The sequence below is a fragment of the Barbatula barbatula genome, assembly GCF_947034865.1.
Source record: "Barbatula barbatula genome assembly, chromosome: 6".
NCBI lineage: Eukaryota > Metazoa > Chordata > Actinopteri > Cypriniformes > Nemacheilidae > Barbatula > Barbatula barbatula.
Genome location: NC_136765.1, coordinates 21,471,985 through 21,493,442, shown reverse-complemented (window position 1 = coordinate 21,493,442; position 21,458 = coordinate 21,471,985). Strand labels below are relative to the sequence as shown.

Below are 21,458 nucleotides of genomic sequence, written 5' to 3'. Positions count from 1 at the left end.
GTTACATTATCTGTTCAGTAAATGAGGCATCTGTAAGTTTAATGCATTATGAAAACGAATGATTAATAGGTTACTCAGTGCTAGCAAACTAAATCAACAACGTCTGCTTAATATTCTTATATTATCAAATTTCTTATCTTACAAATATAGAGGGCTCCAGACTTATGAGACTTGTAAAGTGAAAATGCTAGAATGTATTATTTCTTTACATTATCAACATAAGAAATTCGAGTAAAAAGTGGAAAATACATTGTGAAATTAATTAATTAAATTATTGTTGTCAATATTTTGCTTTCCTGTAGCTCAGTGGTAAGAGCATTGCGTTACAAACGCAAGGTTTTGGGTTTGATCCCAGGGGATTTCAGTTACCTATGTAAAATGTATAGGATAATGCAATGTAAGTCGCTTTTGATAAAAGCGTCTGCCAAATGCCTAAATGTAAATTTTGCTTTAATTATATTTTTGTGTGAAATGTTTCAATGTCTCAGACATTTAGACTGTATATACAATAACATTATTTCCTGTGAGTGAATGTGCTGTATGTGAGCCTGCTGATATTATTTAAATGTAAAATGTTATTTAAAAAAAATCACTAACCCTCTTCTCTCATCAGGTAGTGGTCTGGCTTTTGTTGAAACTAGTAACTTTGTTTTAGCCCCTATTGTACTATTTCTCTTCTATGACATATAGCTTATTGCTCCCCGAACTCTTTCTAAGTCGCTTTGGATAAAAGCGTCTGCTAAATGACTAAATGTAAATGTAAAGGATCAGTCTGTTGTCACCAGTAACCATTAAACTGTATATTTCCAGAAATGTAATCCGTCATTTTATTTATAACTCTCAGCTATTGAAAGTTACACGTTTAATCATTAAACATGTACATAAAAACCACACTGAAGAGAGTAAGATAACGATTTTATTGAGTTTTACTATGTTGGAATATGGAATGTGAAAAGCGATGCATCCATCAGCAATGGAGTATGTTTCGCACAAACGAACTGTATATCCTCATCAGTCCAACACAGCAATGTCCTAGATGGGTGTGTTTGTATTCCTGTAAAGCAATGGCTGATCTCCAGTGCTCTGCAGCTTAGATTAATAATGAATCAAGGCTTTAACCACATGCTCTCTCTCTCCATCTCTCTCTCTCTTTCTCCATCTTCTCTTTATCTCTTGCCCTCTGAGGATCAGGTTCCTGCTGCATTTTTGGATTGGCATGGTTTTGATGATTCTCCATTCATTTGAGAGACAATAGGCAGATTTTGAACAGTGAAAAAACACTGCCTGTAAATGTAGAATTGGAGGGGACCACGATTTATCCAGGAATCAGGGTCATAGGAGTCTGTGCCACAATGTGCTAAAACGTGTACATCAATTGCAATTTCTTTATTTTTACTGACAACAAGATTAAAATGCAAAATAGTAAAGCGGTTAGATCTTTCCAACAGAACAAATGACTTATTCCTAGCAGAGAAAAGGTCTGTTTTGATGAATTGTCCCAATCAACAGAACTTATCTGGAACTTGTGGGGGATTATTGAATTTTAAGCCTTTGTAGGATTTTAATTAACTTTCTGCCCAGAAAAGGCTTCCCATAGTCAGTGCAGTTCAATAATCCAGCCACCCATGTAATAAGATGTTCATTACGAAATTGTACATTTCACGCTCCGCTTTTATTTTCATGCCTGTGAGAGTAAGACTCGAAGCTTAAGAGAATATCAAATCTACCTGGGCTAAGTAAAAAAAAACTATGTGAAATCCACTGCAAGACACTTGTAGTCTTACACGGATCAATACAATCTTTTCACAGATTTGGATGGAAATGCTGAAACAGCACTTAGTATTTTTAGACCATGTCTAAAAGTATATGACCATTTACATAATGCAAATATAACATCTATACTGAATGTACTTACCTCTGTATCCATTCTTCTCTCCTTCGTTTCTGGACATTTAGACATGGCCTGTGTCGTTCATTCATTCATTCGTTCATTCGTTCGTTCACATCTGTGATATTTTGAACTGACGTTAACGTTTAATTTCACCTGAATTGTTGACAATAAACCAGCATTATTCATTAAATTGATATTGAAAGCTAACTAGCTTCAAAGCTCACCTCTGACATTTAAATTGTTTTTTTATTTCTATCCCTTTAAACTTTTCTTAACGAACACAATGCATCATATTTTCAATATAACAGTCAGCCATCTGTTACATTTAAATAACACATGGAAGTACACAACGTTTAATTTTAAAACTGTTTAGTGTAAAAGTTATTTTTATTGAGGCCTAGTCTCCCTTGGCTTCTCTAATGGACTGCCGTTGGCGAGCATACGTCTTATTCTGTAGCTGGAGAAACTGCGTCTAAGGACTTATTATTGTGAACAAAGTAACTGAATAAAAACCCATAGACATCGTTTTAAACCTTGAGATAAAAGAACAACTACTGGATTTAGCTTGATTTCTCATCACAAATGACTGCATGATACGTTTTATGCATGATTATTGTAAATCAAATTCCAAACAGTCACATAAATCTTCTTAGTTTTTGCATAAATTGGTGATGTCATAGAATCAAGTCTGTCTAGCTGAAATTGTGCTTGTATTGTATATAACACAAGATGCTTTCAAAGACCACGGGGATTGTCAGTCAAACGATTAATTGTTTCTGGTCATGATGTAGGTTTTAAACTTCCCGACATAAAGAAAAACACACAATCTCTGAATTCTCTCAGTTACTTCTCGTAGACAGCAATCAGATGCAGAATCAATCGAGCCGGTCTCCTGTCTTTTTTCTCCAGAGAGAAGGGAAGTAATCTCCCATCTCCTTGTGAGTTCCAGAAGAAATATAGCGTCTCAAACTTTGCTCAGATTTACCAAGACACCAAACATTCAAACATTGTCATCAAGTACTTCAAAGACCATATTATCTGATCTGTGTCATTCACATTATTTTACAACTCTGTGAAATAACTGTTTTCTATGTCTGTCATTTTCAACAGGCATGTTATTATAAAACAAAAAATACATGTGAGACATGAAACATAACCGAGAACCTTTGAGATATTAAAGAGAAACCTATGCGAACTAAATTTTCTCGTCTGGGTTTGCATCTAGCAATACATAATAGTTATAATTTTCTCTACCGTACATCATAATTTAATCACTGTAATTAATGACGCAAATCAATTCTAAGATATTAAAATTGTACATTTGTGTTCCCTTGGTAACAATTTTTTTGCAATAGTTGTTTTGTGCTATATGTGCAAGGACTATGGTCTTCTTAAACAGTTTCTTCTGTACGGTAGGCATACGGAAACACTATTTTTACTTTCAGTTGGCAAAACTGTTGGATGTTGATTTACTGGTACTGTCTTCACCAGTTATTGAACGAAAGTACTTGCTGCAACTGCAGACTGCATCCTTTCCTATTCTAAAACAGAAAATAAGTCTTTACATCCGTTTAAAGTCCCATGTCTCCGAAACACATTTACATGATCATGACGGAAAATTTGATGATTTATGCTATTCAGAATGATAAATAACTACATATACTGAAAAAGCAGATGAGTCTAGATATAAGTGCACATTAAGACAACTGAAATATCAACCTCCACCACGGAATGTTTTATTATAGACCTTCATCAATGTTTTTTTTTTTGTTGAAGCGAAGCTACATGACTAAGATGTCATAAATGAAAATCAAAAATTGCACATGAAGTTGAATAAAAAACAATTAAACCAAAAAAAGAAACATGGCCACATTTCCACATTATATGTATGGGTACACTGGTCAACAAATATATAAAAATGGCAACAAAAAATTCAACATACATGATATGGAACTGAAATGCAAAAAGTGCTTTGATGCAACAGGGTTTACTGCAGTCCAGGCCACTTTAATTAAGACATCAAGGTAAGAGAATCACACAGCGTAAATTACGTGAGCTGCATGTGCGTATCCATGTTCATCCGTCTTTATTACATATTTCTTTGATTCTTCTTTAAATAAAACAACTGATACAATTAAGAAGTGTGTCTTGTATTTGATTGACAGCTTCAAGTAGTCAAATATCCATGCGACTTAGAAACATCTGCGAGAAAGATTAGACCTCTAATCTAACAATATTCTCTGCTTTTCCTTACAAAACGTCTGTATATTTTTCGCTCGTTCACATGAACAGACAGCGTCTGATTTTCTTCATGAAGGACACTGATAAATCAAATGATCTCTCTGTACAGTAGAATTACTCAAAAAAATACAACTTAGGTTTGTATGTACATCATCTACCTACAAAGTACAACCGCTATCATGTAATAAAATATGTAAACAAATTTGTCGTTTGACACAGTCGACTGTGACAACAGATAGTAGAATTCTTCACACTTTTCACATTAAATTTATTTTCGTATAGACATCCTTTAACAGTATTAGAGCACTGTGCCAGTCTGCACCAGACAGCATTATAAAAAAGAGACGAGAGCATAAGGACCAACATACATACGATTGAAAAAGTCCCAATCATCGACTTGCTGCAACGAAAAGAAAGAAATTCTGGAACGTTGTCCCTTGTTGGCGCCGTAAGGGATGAGAGAGGTCTATCTGATGATGGGATTGGCCCGGTGGACGTGTTCAAGCATCTTTCGTTGAACATGAAAGCAAGGGATGGCATGCACTACAATCAGTCGCTTTACTGAGACAAGGTAACTTCACTGTCTTTCTGGCAACTCACAAGTTATTACAGTTGGTTGTACAATTCAAACGATCATTTTTGATTGTAAATCATAACAGTGCTGTGCTGGCAGAGTCTTAGCGACATGTCACTTTAGCAGATATGACAGTTTCTTTTTTCTTTTTGCAGACAGCAAAAATCATAAGACACCACATGTTATGTATAAACAATACAAATCTCTCTCTCATATATATATATATATATATATATTTATATATATGTGTTTTTGTTGGCAGGAGTCCTTTTCCGCTCATGACAAACATTTTTTCGGCCCACTTGTCCGTCTCTTACATGCTCAATACGGCCGATATAGCTTTCTCTTCTTTTTACAAAATGACCAAATAAAAAAGAAAGAGAAACCAAAGAAACGATATTTACTCCAAGGATCACGTACCTCTAAAAGTCACTTAGGATTATGATGTCGCTGTGGAATTTTCTACACGGATAACGTCTCCGACCGGATAGAAGAGTAAGGTCACTAATGTCGCTATTTATCTTCTTGGTAGTAAGTGTGCTTTATGGTACAGTTCGTGTGAGAGTTTACCGCAGTCTCAGCGCCAGGCGTCTGTGGCCTCCTCTCGGCGCAGCTAGCAATAGTTCATTGTTCTCTGTGTACGTGTCTGTTGGTCTCTCTCTGCTTGCGACACGTTCGCGCTCACACGTAGTACTCCTTGTCCTTGTTTTTCTGCTTCTTGTTGCCGCCTTTTAAACTCTGCTGCTTGTCCTTCATGACTGCTCCATTGCTCTGTGCCGAGTTGGTTATGTAATTCCTTGTCTCGTCTACTTGGTAGGATCCCTCGTCCCTGTTTCTGTACTTATACATGGCGTACAGGAGAATTAGGATGCATAAAGCGGCAGCAGCCACTATCCCGACGACCATTCCGGTGGTGCTGCTAGATTCACGGACCACCTCGGAGGCCCCCGGAACCCGCCTGATGCCCGGCTCCGTGGGGATTGCTGTGGGTACATTACGGAACATGGGGGAGGTTATTAATGGGCTCTTCAGCTTTGTGTTGTCTACCTCATAGGAAGTGGGCAATGGAAGCAAGACTATGTCGGGCTGGGGCTTTAGCTCCCTGTGATTCATTTTGCCCGCAGGCGGTTTGGGTGGCGTGGAAGAGGAGCGGCTCAGCTTGGGGGAAAAAGATGTGGTAGTGGATGTCCTACCAGAATCGGAGACTTTGTTAGGTCTAAAGTCCTTGGATCCCCACTTAGGCGCGTGAGCTTTGTAGCCACCTTCAAAGGCCGACGAAGACAAGGTCTTATCTGTTACCAAGGAGAAGGTGGTGTAAAAATCTTCGTCATCGGTAGGGGGCAGGTTAGAGTTGTATGCTTCCCCAGAGCCATACCCAGATATCACCAAGCCATCATCATCATCATCACAATCATCGCTGCCTCGGTCCGACAAGCAAGGTACCCCCGCCTCAGTGGCCATGGACAGGGACTCTTTGGTGGTCTCAATAATGGTGAGGTGGGGGCGGAGGGTTGGGGGAAAGGGGATGGAGGGTGTACGAGTGGCTACGGAAGGGAGCTCTAAGGGGTCCTTTACAAGTACTGGGATAACTAATTCACCTCCTACAATTGAACACAGACACGGAGGGCATGTTAGCGAACGTAGGCGAGACCACACCACAACACATTCATAAGGCAAGACTGGAAACAAGGCAGAACAGACTTTAACAAAGGAAACCAAAGGAAACCAAAAGACAAAAGCCAAACCATATTCAATAGCAGAGAACGCAAACCAAAATAAATTTGCATCAAAAGGACTCGAGAGGGCTTTGTGGGTGAGCCAGGGCCTTTTTTTAAATAAACTGTTCGATGTTTTACGTAATTGTTTGAATTTGAATTTACATAACTAACAAATGTCAGTGTCCGAAATATGGGAGGCAGTATGCGGAGGTACAGTAGAAAACAATAAGCTATACACAAATCCAATGTTTGCATAAAAGTGCAAGTGATTTCCTATGAAGCATGATGCTTGGCATACAGTTAAAAGAATCCTCTTTTTTTTCTATATGCGATTTCATTAGTCCTAAAAATGTGTAAGTTATCTGCAGCTTATTTGAATTTGTTTTAGGTCTTTAGGTAGGATGTACCTTCTTAAACAAACAAAAAGAAACCTGCATATTGAGTCATTGACTGACATTCAGACGTTGTGTTGAGTTGCTTCAGGTTTCGGAAAAAGACATTGTGTGTGAAAAGTGTAACGGCTTACTGTACATGTGCATTTAGATGCATGGTCTAGTGTTTTAAAAATAAATAACACAGAGAAACAATCCACAAAAAGTTCCTTCATTTACATAAAATATGAGGTGACGACTCATCTCACTTAATGAAAATTGTATCTCAGTGTTTGTTCACCTGAGAAAAAACTCCTGTGCTCTCTGTGAGTGTGTGTGAATATATGCATACATGTATCTTATTATAATATATACATTATATTTAGAATGAAAGATCTGGCTCCCCAGCAGCACACTAACTCTTGCCTTTTGAATGGTTTTAGAAAGCCTTTATAATGGCAGGTACTGTTCTCTAATGTGCAACGACAGCTGAAAGATCTCTTACGCTATTGCCAAATGAATATAGTTAGTTTTTTATAGGCCTGGAACTAAAACAGATCTTAAAGTAATAGGAAATTCAGTAAAACATTCTTTGTAATCAACACAATACATTGCAATGCACTTTAGGTGTTATATTCATTATGCAATTATACTGTCAAAGTTAAGGTATTTTTATAATATCAGGCCTTATACCCACTGAGATGACAACCAAAAATATCTATTAGCTTTGCTCTACAGCTTTAGTGTTATGAGTGAACAATTTTAATTTAATATAAAATGTTTACTATTTTCTACCAGCTAGATATTCAGACTGTCATTGCAACTGATAAAACTGCCATTAGCCACAGATTAAACACAGTTCCAAAGGACTTGCAAAAAACCCAGAAAATTCAAAATTATAGTTACTTTAAAAATAAAAGTGCATACTTCAATCATAACAAAAATAAAGCCAATGCCACACTGTAAGTTACCATAGCAAACGGTACGATACTCAATGACAAACAGGCAATATAAAAATCGACATAATTTTTAAGAAAACTTCTGATCTAATAATATACACATTTCAACAAGCAATTTATATTTAGACTATCAACATTGAAGACATAAAAGCATACCAAGTTTTTGTCAACTTACATCAACAAATTGCTCGCATGATTTTGGCATGAAGAAAAAAACGTACAAAAGAAAGTTGTGTAAGAATGTTCTTGGACATGTTTTTTGTGAAAACAAAACAGTTATCGTGTTTCTGCTTAGATATATATATATAGTTATACTTTTGTTCCCACGTGAGAGAATACAGGGAGGCAACAACACATACATCCACACCACGTAACATGAAAAATAAACTTCACCATTATTCTGTTTTCTCGTTACTTTGATAAATAATCCAGTTTTCTTACAAAAACTGTACATAGTTGAGCCATTGATTTATATAGCATTTTTTCCATTAAATAAATATCTACATTCTAGTAATTAAACTTTTTGCTTAGATTGGTTTTAATCTTCAGGTTTGAGTGAATGGATGACTGTACATATTTGACCATAGCTAGAGGGGGAGGGAAGGGGGGGGGGAGTCGTGAGAGGGGTATCGGACCTATGAACATACTACATAGGAGATGATAATGATGGGGGTGATTGTGTAAGTCAGTTGCCATGTCCATGTATAGGCAGTACGAAGCGGTCGGGCAGCATTAACGTTTTTGGCTGTAAGGAAGGGATGGGGATACAAACAATGAGCATATACATGCCCATCTACGAAAAAGAACAAAACTCTAACACTGACAATCTGACAAACCCTAAACTGCAACTTCTTCGCCATGCAGTTTTAAAACATTCTTTAAACGTCAATTGTTTATCAAGATCACTGGCAGAATTTGAAAAAACAAGAACTATATCAAGATCTGGAACCTTTTCACTGACGATCATGTGCTTGTGAAATACTCTGATTCGGTTTGGATCGCTCTAGCGCGCGAGTTAACGTGAAATTGGTTTTGTTTAGATTCTAACAGTACTTTTTGTCAAGTGATTTAGAATTTGTCAGTTGAAGCACATGGAATTCTCACTGAATTTGTTCCAAATCTTAAAAAGAAGACCAAAAAATCAAAGCATGTTATCAAATTAATGATAATCGTGGTTTGATATTCACATCTAGGCAAAATTCCACCACTAATTTTGAACCCAAAAAATTCAGCTTGTCCAAAAATGGTAACCAACAAAAAATGAAATTGATTTGAGTGTATATAAAGTAAAAAGACAAAATTCCCAGAGAAGAAAGAACAAAGCAATTCTAATTTTCACACACTACAACCAGATGCACAAACTATAAAACAGACACAATCGAGAGGGACAGTTTAACAGACAACTGGATCCTCTGTCATGTGACCAAGAGACAAATATATCTGTAACTGTTAGTTTTAAACATGTAACAGGCGTGCAGTCTGGATGTATGTCAAGAGAGAGGAAAATTGGCTGAAAATGGGTTAATTTTCTTTTTTACTGCAAGATGTTGACGCATGCGTAAAGTAAGTTGCATTTAGGGAAAGTAGACGAACAATACAGCAAGCTGGGGGTCAAATAACACATCAAAAGTTAAACTGGGGTCAGAAAAGCCTTATCACCAGCGCCTGTAGGTCACAGAGGCTTGTCTGTGCGCTTTCACCACACTGCTGTTGTAAGATATATGTTTTTCTACCAGTAATCTAAAGTCATTATACCTCAGTTAACAGTTATATAATAAAAACGAAACGTCTGTAATTGTGTTTGCTACTGTACCTACAGACATTGGTTCAAAAGCAGCAGAGAATTGACTGAGGAATTCCACAAGAGGGTTGAGAATAAAAACAAACTTTTAGGACTTTTTAATGTAAACAATCCTGATTTATGAGCCATTTAAATCATCTTTAATCGAATCATTTTGTTTGTAATAGCGCTAATAAAAATATGCCTAATAGCAATATGCTCCACTCATTGGTCTATATTTGAAGACAAAAATGCAATTCAATTAATACCATTTAAAGGAATAGTTTACCCAAAAATGAAAATTGTGTCATCAATTACTCACCCTCTTGTCATTTCGAACCTGTTTGAATTTCTTTCTTCTGCAGAACACAAAATAAGATATTTTGAAAAATTTTGATAACCAACCAGCGGTGGCACCCATTGACTTCTATTGAATGGACACAAAACCAGTGCACGTGAATGGCTGCCATCACTGTTTGTTTGCTTTTGTGTACTGCCAAAGAAAGAAGGTCATACAGGTTTGGAATGACTAGAGGGTGAGTAATAATGACACAATCTTCATTTTTGGGTGAATTATCACTTGAATATGATTGTGCTTCTGAAAAAAGACACTGTAGGTTTATATAAAGTTCTCCCTTTCTGTCGCTTTACGAACCAGACTTTTCATTAAAACAAAATGTGTCAAAATACACAGTGCCTGAACTCCCCAAAGATTCAAGGATCAAACAAAACCATTCTGCAATATGTGGGTTTCTTGTTATGTTATCCAACATTATATACTAGAATATTGCATGCTGGGAAATCTCGACGTTCCCATACAGGCAGGGGACTGATTAAACAAGAGTCAATGTTCAATCATCAGTGTGAACAGCACAGTTTGTTCTAAATAAAATTGTACGGCTACGTGACCATCAAGCCTTGTTTACTTGAGCTATGACAACTCCGATAGTTTCATTTTTTTTCTTTGTGCACAATTGGACTGACTAAATTAAACCTACTTGTTCCAAGACAAATCAGCATAAACAAATGTTATTGAAGTCTAACTTCTATGCAAATAAAAACAATGTGCTGTGGTAAAGTATTTGCTTGATAAGCATTTATTAATATCTATTTTATAAGCACATTTCTGCAAGATGTTTAAACGTATAAAAGTGCACTTTCTTTCACACTACAGACTCAGTGAGATCCATATCTACGCTTTTCCTGGTTTGATTGGTGTGAGAAAATTTTTAAGGAAGCACTGGGGTCCATGTGAACTTCGGTATGGTATGAAAGCAATCATTTTCATTATTGAGCCATTGGGGCGCTGTTTGCATAGAAATGAACAACCTAACAAACTGTGAACATCTGAGTTAAAGACAAAGTTCACCCAAAAATACATTTTCTGTGTTTATCGGACGAATACTTTTTACTGATTTCGAACAACTCGAGGGTGAGTAAATGCTGACATATTTTTAATTTTGGGGTAAATTTATACCTTAAAAGTATATTTCGCTGCTATCAAAATGTCCACATGTTTTATTCACCCTCAAGGTATCCTATCTGAATATTGTATTCTTCAGGAAGAATAATCCAGTTCGAGCTACAATTCCACGTATCATTTTGCTTTCAAGCAGTAGAATGGAAGTGAATGGGTGTTGATTTTTTGAAGCTCCAAAAGGTGCATCCATCGATCAAAGAACTGCTCGACACGACTCCGTGGTCTTAACAAACGTCTTCTGAAGTCAATTGATGTGTTTGTTTAAGATAAATATCCATATTGACAGTGCTATTAACGTTGATGACTCGCTACCGTCATCTCTTGAATGAGCGTGAACCAGAGGCTTGTTCTTGCGGCAAATGGCAGTGACGAAATCTCCCGCCAGAGAAGACGCTATCCTATTGCCTGAAAACGAAAAATGCAGTGTTCGTCACCGGAATTTACGACACGCCTGCATCATCTGCCTGAAGAGCAAGCCTCTGGTTCACGCTCATTCGAGAGATGACGGAAGCTAGACATCAATGTTAATAGCGCTGTCCAAATGAATAATTCTCTTAAACAAATGCATCGAATCGCTTCAGAATACCTTGTTTAAGACCACAGAGCCGTGTCAAGCAGTTCTTTGATCCATGGATGCACTTTTCAACACCCGTTCACTCTCAATTTGAGATGTCTTTTGTGTTCTTATCTCTGGTCCCACTATAGTAATTGAAAAGTAGCTCAAATGTTGAACATCCACCTGTTGGGTCATGATAAATGCATCCCCCATCGTTGGCACCGAATAGGGCCGAGCAAAAGTAGCTCTTTAATCTAGACCATTATTCCCATTGTTCTACAATTGTTCCCCAATTTCATGCATTCTGACAGAATCTAATTGCTTTGAGTCTAAAGATTCTCACCTCTGCGGAATCATCGTGGCACAAGCTAGACTTTAGAAACCATGGGCCGGTTGCATAAACTGCTTTGACTATTATTACAAGTTAGTCATCCATTTTTATTTCTTCAAGACTGGTCACAACTTCTTTAAGTCAGTCACATAAAAAGGTAGATTGGGCTAAATAAAATCTAAAAAGTAAGACTCATTAGTTCTTACTAATTGCTAGTTAGTGGGACCAGTTGTTAAGACACAGTCTTAGCTTGGCGGCTATGTTTATGCAACAGGCCCCATGTGTCCCAATTTGGTGTGTAGTATATAATGCCATCTGCTGTTCATATAGGGAAAACTGATGCATCAGTTACAATCAGTACATTAGTATACAGGCATCGCTAAAGCACAACATCCGGTCCATTTCTATGAAAAATCTTATCTTTCTTAAGAATGAAATGAAAATTCTGTCATTATTTACACACCCTCTTGTCATTTCAAACCTGTATGATTTTCTTAATCTGCGGAACAGGGTTGCTGAGGGTTTTAATGACAGCAAAGTATCATGGGACTGAAAAGGTAAAGTTATATTAATTAGAATAATTTAATCATACGCCTCAATATGAAATGGAAGATAAGCCTGAACAAATCATACGGGTGCAGACATGTTTAACATTTAGATCTGATTAATATTACACTACACGCTGACATGGGTTTGCGAAACAACTTTTGAGTCAATACGTTGTACAAACTCTACCGTAAACTGGAAGAGTAGGAGATGCATCAGTCACCCAGATAATGAAGTCACTGGAGGCATCTTGCCCTCAATTCCAAATTCACTTCACCTTTCCTCTTGTTCAAAGAGAAATTCTTAAATACGTATTCATTTCAAACACTCTGAAACGAGAGCCATTTAGCAACAAATACAAATTTGAGGAGTTTGTTTACCGCTTTCTAAAAATATACCACTTAACCAGATAGAATCATTCTTTAGGCGGTTTTGTATGGAGACGTGAACTTTTACATAGTGAGATTTGTAAGCAAAGAAAGTTTGGAGAAAGTTAAAATAGATTTGGTATATCGTAAGCCCTCCTATGGAATTCCTGATAAAAAGGGAAAATCGAACGATCTTGCAGACAGAGAACAGAATCACATGACAACACATCAACACGCGGACAGATTGATTGACAGAAACACAGGACTACAGGAGATGCAGCGGAAATCTTTGCAACCACAAGCTTGAGCGATGATGCCTAAACATACAGCACTACAGGTTAGTCCGATGGTAAAGATATGCACAGAATAATGATGCCATGCACTGAATAATGAGGCAGAATTTGAGAAAATGGTTCTGACTAGAAGTTACCGGATTACATGCCACAAATGACTGTTTATGAAAGCATGACATTGGGAAGTGAACAGTTTGTGGCAATAAAACTCTTTCTGTCCCATCTGCATTCAAAAATGACTGGGTATGCAGAGCGGCTTTGTTAAAGAGGCTCATTCTTTTTACACAACTTTCTTAAGATTACTACTTTACAAAAGTACAAAAATACTTTTGATGGCAAGAAAAGATTTTAGTTGCCTATTATTTGCGTTGTTAGTTAAAAATGGCAGAGGTCAAGGACAGGTCAAGCCCGATGCCACAGATGCTTGAGAAAAATCAAGAATTTTTTTTTATTTCAACACCAAAATATCATGCGGAACAAGATGAGGCGAGATGACAGGAATGTTGCCGACTTTATTGAAAGACAACAAACAAGCTTGTGAAACTAAGAGGACAAGTACTCCACACATGCGCGACAGAATACTCTCCAGATATGAGGACGGACCCCTGCAGCGATAATGTTTCATGCGGCTTCACATCACCTGATGTAGAGGTTAGAATGGCATGAATTTCTGTGTAAACGTGACTGGATGATTGGGACCCTGTCAATAGCTTTCTTTATGAGTACATAAAGATTTAAGAAAGATGGATATTACTCTCAAACCACTAACCTGATGACTGTCATTCAGGAGAAATTGGGACTGACATTTGAGAGAATTGCGGAGGGTCAGAGAGGGTTTAAAAGCAGTTCTAGCCTGTCATGTCTGTGTGAAAACATAACCGTATACAATTTCAGCGCATGGGACACTATAAACATGTTGTACGTTTCTGTGTCCACCTTATAGACCAATAGATAAAACTAACAGGCCATGAAATGGCTTCGGGCTGAGAGTATGATTTGATATTCTTGTTATGTGCCGGGCCATTTTCAGAAAGGAGAAAATGCAGAATCTGACAAAACTATGAACTCTTTTGAACCGGTGGATTTGGAAAAAACAAGAACCATAGTAAGAATCATAAAATGTATATATAAATAGAATTTCTGGGTGTAAAACGTATTACAGTGTATTTAAAGAAAATGTTGGACTTTTACTAAAATTATTATTAAAATATTAACATGGACTGGAATCGAAGTTTGTAAAAGTATTACTATAACTGCAATCATACATTTTCATTTTTCACAGAGACATGACTATTTTCTAATAAAATGCTATCATTATGGTAAAAAAGCCAAAACCCAGCTTCTCCCAAATCTCGCTCTCTCTTCTTTCTCACTACGGGTATCTCTCTCTCTTTGTCTAATTACTGAATTATATTTTTCATATTTGGGTTGGAAAGAAAATTAGCAGAACGACTTGCTCACACTGAGGCAAAACGATATTGTTAAAAAGTAAGCATAACGACACAAAACAAACATTTCTACACAGAAATTCCATGATATCTGTTCTCTTTTAAAAGAAAAGTTAACTAAGATCAAGCCTCTTGAAATGAGGAAACGAAAAGGAATAGAAAGGACTGCTCCATAAGCAATTCATCTGAGAGATATCAATCTACTTGGCTGAAAGCAAAGTTCAAGAGAAATCTCAAAATGTATCATATACAAAAACACGGTCCACTATCACATGACAAACTTCGGTATGATACATTTTGAAGCATCAATGCAGAGAACATGTCACTTTGCTGTACTAATTTTGAGCATATGCTCTCACTATAGGCACTGGGAACAAAATTAGTAGTCAGTGTGACCATGTTAACCACTTCGGAAAACCCCATGGCCAAGTGTAGCTCTTAATAAAAGTTTGGGAGTGGGGATGGTTAGTTCGGATTCTGTGCTATTAAATGGACTAAGAATTAGAAATGCATACCTATTTAGATTACCTATTCCTAAAGGTATCGGAATATATCACTGTATTGGTGCACATGGGTTGGATTTGGAAGTTACACTTTTTCTATCCATGGGGGGAGGCGATGCTTTGAGGATCTGATCCTCAGTTGCAAATCAAACGTCACCACAGAAAGGCAAGCAAAATTCAACTGACCTAGCCCACCTGCATGTCCTTCGCACTCAGCAAAGTCCTCATCGTCACTGGAACATTCCGCCGATGAGACCATTTCATCTGTAGTCTGTGGGACACACAAACAAGACCACAGACAAACAACAAAAGATACTTAATGCAGATTAAGGCACTTTTGACAATCTCAGTGTTTCTCAACGTTTTACAATGGCGTACCCCATAAGTCAAGTCAAGTCAAGTCAGCTTTATTTATATAGCGCTTTTTACAATTTTCATTGTTACAAAGCAGCTGTACAAGAAAAAATGACTATAAGTAAAACATAAAAGGTTATGGAATTCAAAACACAGGTCAAATATCAGACACACAATAAATTACTATATGCAGAGTTAATTAAATAAGACTATCAAATTCTAGCAGCCCCCCCGGCCAGGCAAAACAGTGCAAAACAGGATGCAAACGGTGGCGAGGAACCCAAAACTCCATTGGAGGAGAAAAAAAACCTCGGAGGGAAACCAGGCCTAACCAGGGGATTCCAGTTCCCCTCTGGCAAAAACTGCAGCCTCTGCACAAGCTCAACAGTGCTTGCACAACAAGGCGAAAATAAAAAAAAATTTGATTTAAAATTATCATTAATAATCTAATAGTGGCTGAAGTTTTGTAGGGACGTCACTTCCTTCGTCCAGCATTTGTCAGGTCTAGGAATGGATTGCGCCCTGCCCGCTCCGCTCTTGTAACCTTGGAACAATGAGACAAGACTGGCTGAGAGTAGAGTACTGTTCTGCACTCTTTGATGCAACAAATGCATCAGTTGTTATTGGAAGTGTCCCTGGTTCCGGTTGATCTAACTAGTGCAGCCTAGATCTTTGAAATACATATATTATGATAATCTAGTCACACAAAGTGCAGTTCATTTTTTCAAATCCTGCACCACTTCGAAACAATCTCTCTATATCAAACAAAAGTAATACCATTTTTAATAAAAGGTTTACTTATAAGATGGCTGTGTAAAGAGACTTGTGCAACAGCATTCTTTGCATTCGAGAGTTTTAGTCTTATATTAGTTTGTGTCTGTGTTTGTTTGATCTACTTTTATAAAGGTATTTAGTTGCAAACGCCAATAATGTATTTCAAGTTTTACATCAGAATACTCTGTAGGCTGCCTGTAGACAAAAACAGTCATTTCCACTTGCGCATTTTCAGTATGGCTTTATGTGGTATAATAACTGAGCATAACGCTCTCAAGGTGGATCGTGGGATTGATAGCGATACAGACAACAGCCAATGCATTGGAAGCGGAATTGGCCGTTTTTTTTTAATCACAAGCACGGTGTGCCAGAAAATGTAGTTGGATGTAAATCTGCACACCCCGCAGTTGACTGCAAAAGATATACAGACTAGTTCTGGGTAATATGATTGTACCATTGATATCACTTTAACACGGCTGTGATGTTTGTACACTAGAGGGTGCACACATTAAACATCAGATCTTGATGCAAAAACATCAAAATTAATTACATTTCTGATCTCTGTTCTGCTCTGCTGTCACTTCTCATTCACATCATGACCGAATGGTCCGCGGGCGCATATTCCGCACGGAGCTGCTCATATGCAATACTTCATTATTTTATTGTCAATAATAATAATCTCTGTTTATAGATATTGGGTTTGCTGTGCTCATCTCAATTCCAAACGGAGAAAATACAACTTGTATTTTGAAAGACTGCTTAATGTGAGTCACCTCCATCTCTTGCAAGTCAGCATGGATTTCCCATCACTGTATATCACAGCCGTTGAGAGAGGAAAGGACCAAACACACAGCGGCAGTCCGAGATTATCTGTGTGTCTCCGATGTCTACTACTCTGATTTATCCACACTGCTCTCCCTTACTCATGCCAAACGCCGCAGTGAGCCCGTTTTTCACATCTTGGGCTTGGCATGTCTTTATTAGAAGCAGATTAGAATGTGGAGCAAAATACGTACTGTCGTTGACCGAGTTTATGAACTTTTTAAATAACGGAGGGAGCATAAGAAAGCGTAGGTGAAAGCACGGGGCGTAAATATGATTAGGTTTGACAGCATTATAAAATATTTGCCTCTATATTCTTGTTGGACTAAGCCAGTGAAGAGTTTATTATATTTTTTATCCAAGTTTTGGAATGAGGATATAAAACTATTGTTTGCTGAAATGCATTTGAATGCACATTGGACCAGGCAAGGCCGGCACTCCGCACGGAAGCGGTGTGGAATATCGGTTTGCGTATATAAAATTATTCATTGGATTTATATTTAGAGTGGCAAACAACTCATCTTTATGGCTAAAAGGGGTGACGGATATCAGACAGCAATGAGAAGCGTAATTGACTGATTGCAGAGAAAATGGAAAATTATCCCGGGCTTTCCCTTTTGAGTGAGGGCAAAATGCAGCATTTAAATGTTATAAGCCACTCGTATTAAATGCGACTGACACAATGGGCGTAAATATGTACTGTATGTCTTTGCATGCATGCACATCTAAAGCTTTCTGCTGATTGATACAGAAAATGTGCATTTACACCTTTAGGAATCTCTTAGCACGGAATATGTTAAAAGCATCGAATATCTCGAAGGCCATCCTCCATATCTTTTTTCACAATTGCACAAGCTCAGCACCGGTACACACCAACAATGCACTGGAGAGCTGCCGCATCGTATTTATACTCATTTATTGACGCTTTTGTGGGAAATGAGAAAATAGCCTTATCCATATAGTAACAGTGTGAAAATGTGTTTCCATGGTATATAAGCTTTCAGCATTCATCTTTGCAGATGAATCCCCCCTCAGCCTGACAGTGATGGGAATTTTTATTGTTTTATTCCTGGAAGATTATCTTATTTTTTCACTCTTCACAAATCATGATGTCCAACAGCAAATCTACCAAAATCCATTCAATTTATTTTCAGTCTTATAGAAAATAGCATATTTAAAAAACAATACTTGGCGTGATAAAAAGTGTTTATTGAATTTTAAAACATAATTCAAGAGGGCTGGATAGAAATTTCCAGTGGCTTGGAAGTTCATAACGTTAAATGATTTTCTACAGTACATTCCAAATGAATTATTTTCTGTCGTGACTAACTATGGAACGACTTCCATGATGTCAAAATGATGTTTATGTACATAAAAAGCCTTCGAAAGTCTCTCACATCTAATTTTCATGAGCCCAAAATTTGTGAAAAGACATTTTCAATGTTTCATCGACATCTGTGTAAACATGTACACACGACATATTAAATGAACCGTAACTCCATCCTTCACAGCCTCCCTATCGTTTATATCAAGTTAAAAATAATAGACTGTAACTAAAGTCTATTTCTTTCTGACAGTTTATATTGAAAAATATGACTGTGTAGCTGTACAGGTTGGGGACTACATAGCTGTAGATGACAGGGCCCTGTGGACGTGCTATCCGTCTGACCGGGTGAAAATGAGCAGCTCTGCTGTGTATTGAGTTTTAGGAAGCAGTCTACTGGCCTGCTGAGGCAAAGACAGAGTGAAACCTGATTATTCTACCTTGACGTAATAAAGATCATTATGGACAGCCTTGTATTTTTCTCCTTGTACTTCAATAATACTCTGCGAGTCACAGTGGATTCACAGCAACTAAGACCCATAAAGATTTCTTTCAAAAAAGGTTTTTTACCTTGCAGGCTTTGAAATGCAGTTTTAAAAATGTCCATGAATAATTCAATAAAATAAAATAGAATGAATAAAATATATATCCATTTCATAAAATAAAATAAAATTCATTAATTAATCAAATAAAGCAACACATCTTTTGAAATAAGTTTGAATTAGCAAAAGACGGCCTCTGTGACATATCAAGGTACACAAAGGAATTTGTTTTGCTCAAAGTTTGCTGGGAGTTCTCAGTTGAGTTTCATTTAAATATAAACTTAGTCTGAAATGTTTGAGAAATGAAAACAGAAACATTAATGTATATTGCAAAATAGTAAGACATGTTTGAGTTCATATCCACTTACGTTTCCGGTACAGTATATACAGATTTTTTCCCCATCTAGTTGCAGTGCAGCAGGGTGCCGCAAGCTCTGGGGTCATACTGAGTTAAGCTCATTCACTATCACTATCCAGGCTGTATCAAAAACTAGATAGTCTGTGGGGCAAAAATCCTTTATTGTTCATATCCTGTTCAAAAATGTGAAATAGCGGTTCACCCATTTAGCGGTTTGAAACCAAAATCATACGGAATCAACTTCAGTGTAGATAGATACGTTACATTGTGAATATGTCCAACTTGTTTTAAAATAAATGGGAGACGTGAGAATGTCCAATACAGTCTCTGGTAAAGGAAATCAAACAGATTTTCTTGTCACTATAGAGAAGTTCAAAGTCATGACTCATAGCAAATATGGCATGACTTGGTTGACAACTTCCAGGACACTTTCCACAACGCAGCCAGCACACCGAGTACCTTCTTTTCCTTCTCAAAGCAGAATATCTTTGCAGCTGCAGGGAGAGATGGTATTTTGGGCCTGTGACATTGTGGAAATTGGTTAGCATTCAGCTCTTTGCCTAGAGGCCTGCTCTGACTATGCAAATCTGCTTAATCAATGCAGGATATTTACCATGGCTCTGCTCAGAGATAACTGACAGGCCGGGCCAGCCGTGCCAGTATCCTACTGGGTAGAGAAAGCAGGAGGGAACAAGAATGACAGAGAAACAGAGGCCAGCATCTCAATTAGAGCGAATTTGGTAATTCTGGAAACCCCAAGGAAGGTTACGAAAAAGAAAGATTAAGTCTTTTGGAGAGGGCCTGCTCAAAACTTTCTGATATCAAAAAAGGTCTGCAAGAATGATTCTAAACTAACTGTAAAGTCATCTTGAACAGTTATTTTTAGTGCATGATACATTGAAGTAGACAAAGTAAGTATATTTTTTGTTTATGTCACATTATGTGAATATAAAGCATTTAATTAAATGGCTAAATTGCTTATAGACGGTTTCAGTGGCAACGAAATGTTACTCGCTTTGGATAAAAGCATCTCCCAAATGCGTAAATGTAAATTAATATTAACATAAAATAAACACAGACCAGAAGTTAACTTCCGTGTTCATATATATATTTTTAGATATTGACATGTGTATTGACAATAAGAGGTGTGTTCATGAAAAAGATAGCAGACAGATGTATCTCAATGGCTGGATTTCTAGTCAGCCATCTTTGCATGTGGGCCCGATGCTCCAAATGCAGTTTTTTAGGCTTATTACATTTTATTTTCTATGAATAAAACTTTAAAATGGCCATCAATGGACAAATTAAGCCCTAATAGTGTTTTGGCACCGTTTTCTCATCATGCAATCACTAAAATACAATTTATCATGTTGTGAAATTATTTTTACTTATGTTGAAAAATGCTCTCTTTTACCCCAACACAAGCGAGCTCTGTGGAGAAACTAATTTTCTTAAAGCTCATTGCATTGGTAAGATTTGTCATCACCTTAAATTATTCAGTTGATAGTCCTGCATAAAATCAGTGACTTAACATGAATCCGTTTCTGTTAGTATAAACATTTCTGAGGCTTAATAGTAAAGGCCTAATAGTTTCAGTGCTTGATAAAAAGCTACACAATTTTTTTGCGGCTGACCTGTATACCCTGGCATTAACTATTTCTATTGAATCATTTCCTTCCATTTGGCTTGTCTAGCAGGGTGAATTAATTGAGGTCAGAAAGGCCTTGTGAACAACAGAAAACATTTCGTTTCTAGCATGGAAATAAGCACAATATGAACACTCAGAAAGACTACATTAACACAGAAACCCTATAATGAAGTAACAGACAGCTCCGCTACACCTGCGGTTTCTAACACAGTACTTATTCACACAAAAGAGATAAACAATTATTTTCGCTCCGTGCTTAAAAGGAAGACTGGGAATGTGAAACTACTTCTGAATATGTCAAATGTAAATCTTTTTTTTCCTTGAATGTTTACAATCAGATTTTGTAAAAGCCAAGCTAAGATGAACTGCACACACTACTAGATCAGCATATCCTCTGCTGTAAGACTGCGAATGTAAATCCTGTTGATATAGGAGCAAGCGAGTGATTTATAATCCATAGAGAAACCAGAGCGTTCATTTCACAGGAGCCCCCGACTCCTAATCGATTATAGCACCAGAGAAAGTGCTGACACTAGAATAATCTCTGAGATTTAGGAAGTTCCTGTCATGTTTTTTA

At 37.2% G+C, this 21,458-nt stretch overlaps 1 protein-coding gene across 1 annotated transcript in view; it reads right to left on the bottom strand.

The window, feature by feature from the left end:
* Positions 1 to 5,387: 5,387 nt before the first annotated feature.
* The window catches only part of nrxn3a (neurexin 3a), a gene marked incomplete at its 3' end in the record, with an annotated part of 172,585 nt that continues 156,514 nt past the window's right edge, over positions 5,388 to 21,458 (bottom strand). Inside the window, exons 15-16 of the mRNA XM_079458793.1 lie at positions 15,255 to 15,330; positions 5,388 to 6,307 (exon numbers count right to left, since the gene is read on the bottom strand). Of these exons, the coding sequence (XP_079314919.1) occupies positions 5,388 to 6,307; positions 15,255 to 15,330 (996 nt within the window). The remainder of the gene's footprint in view (positions 6,308 to 15,254; positions 15,331 to 21,458) is intronic.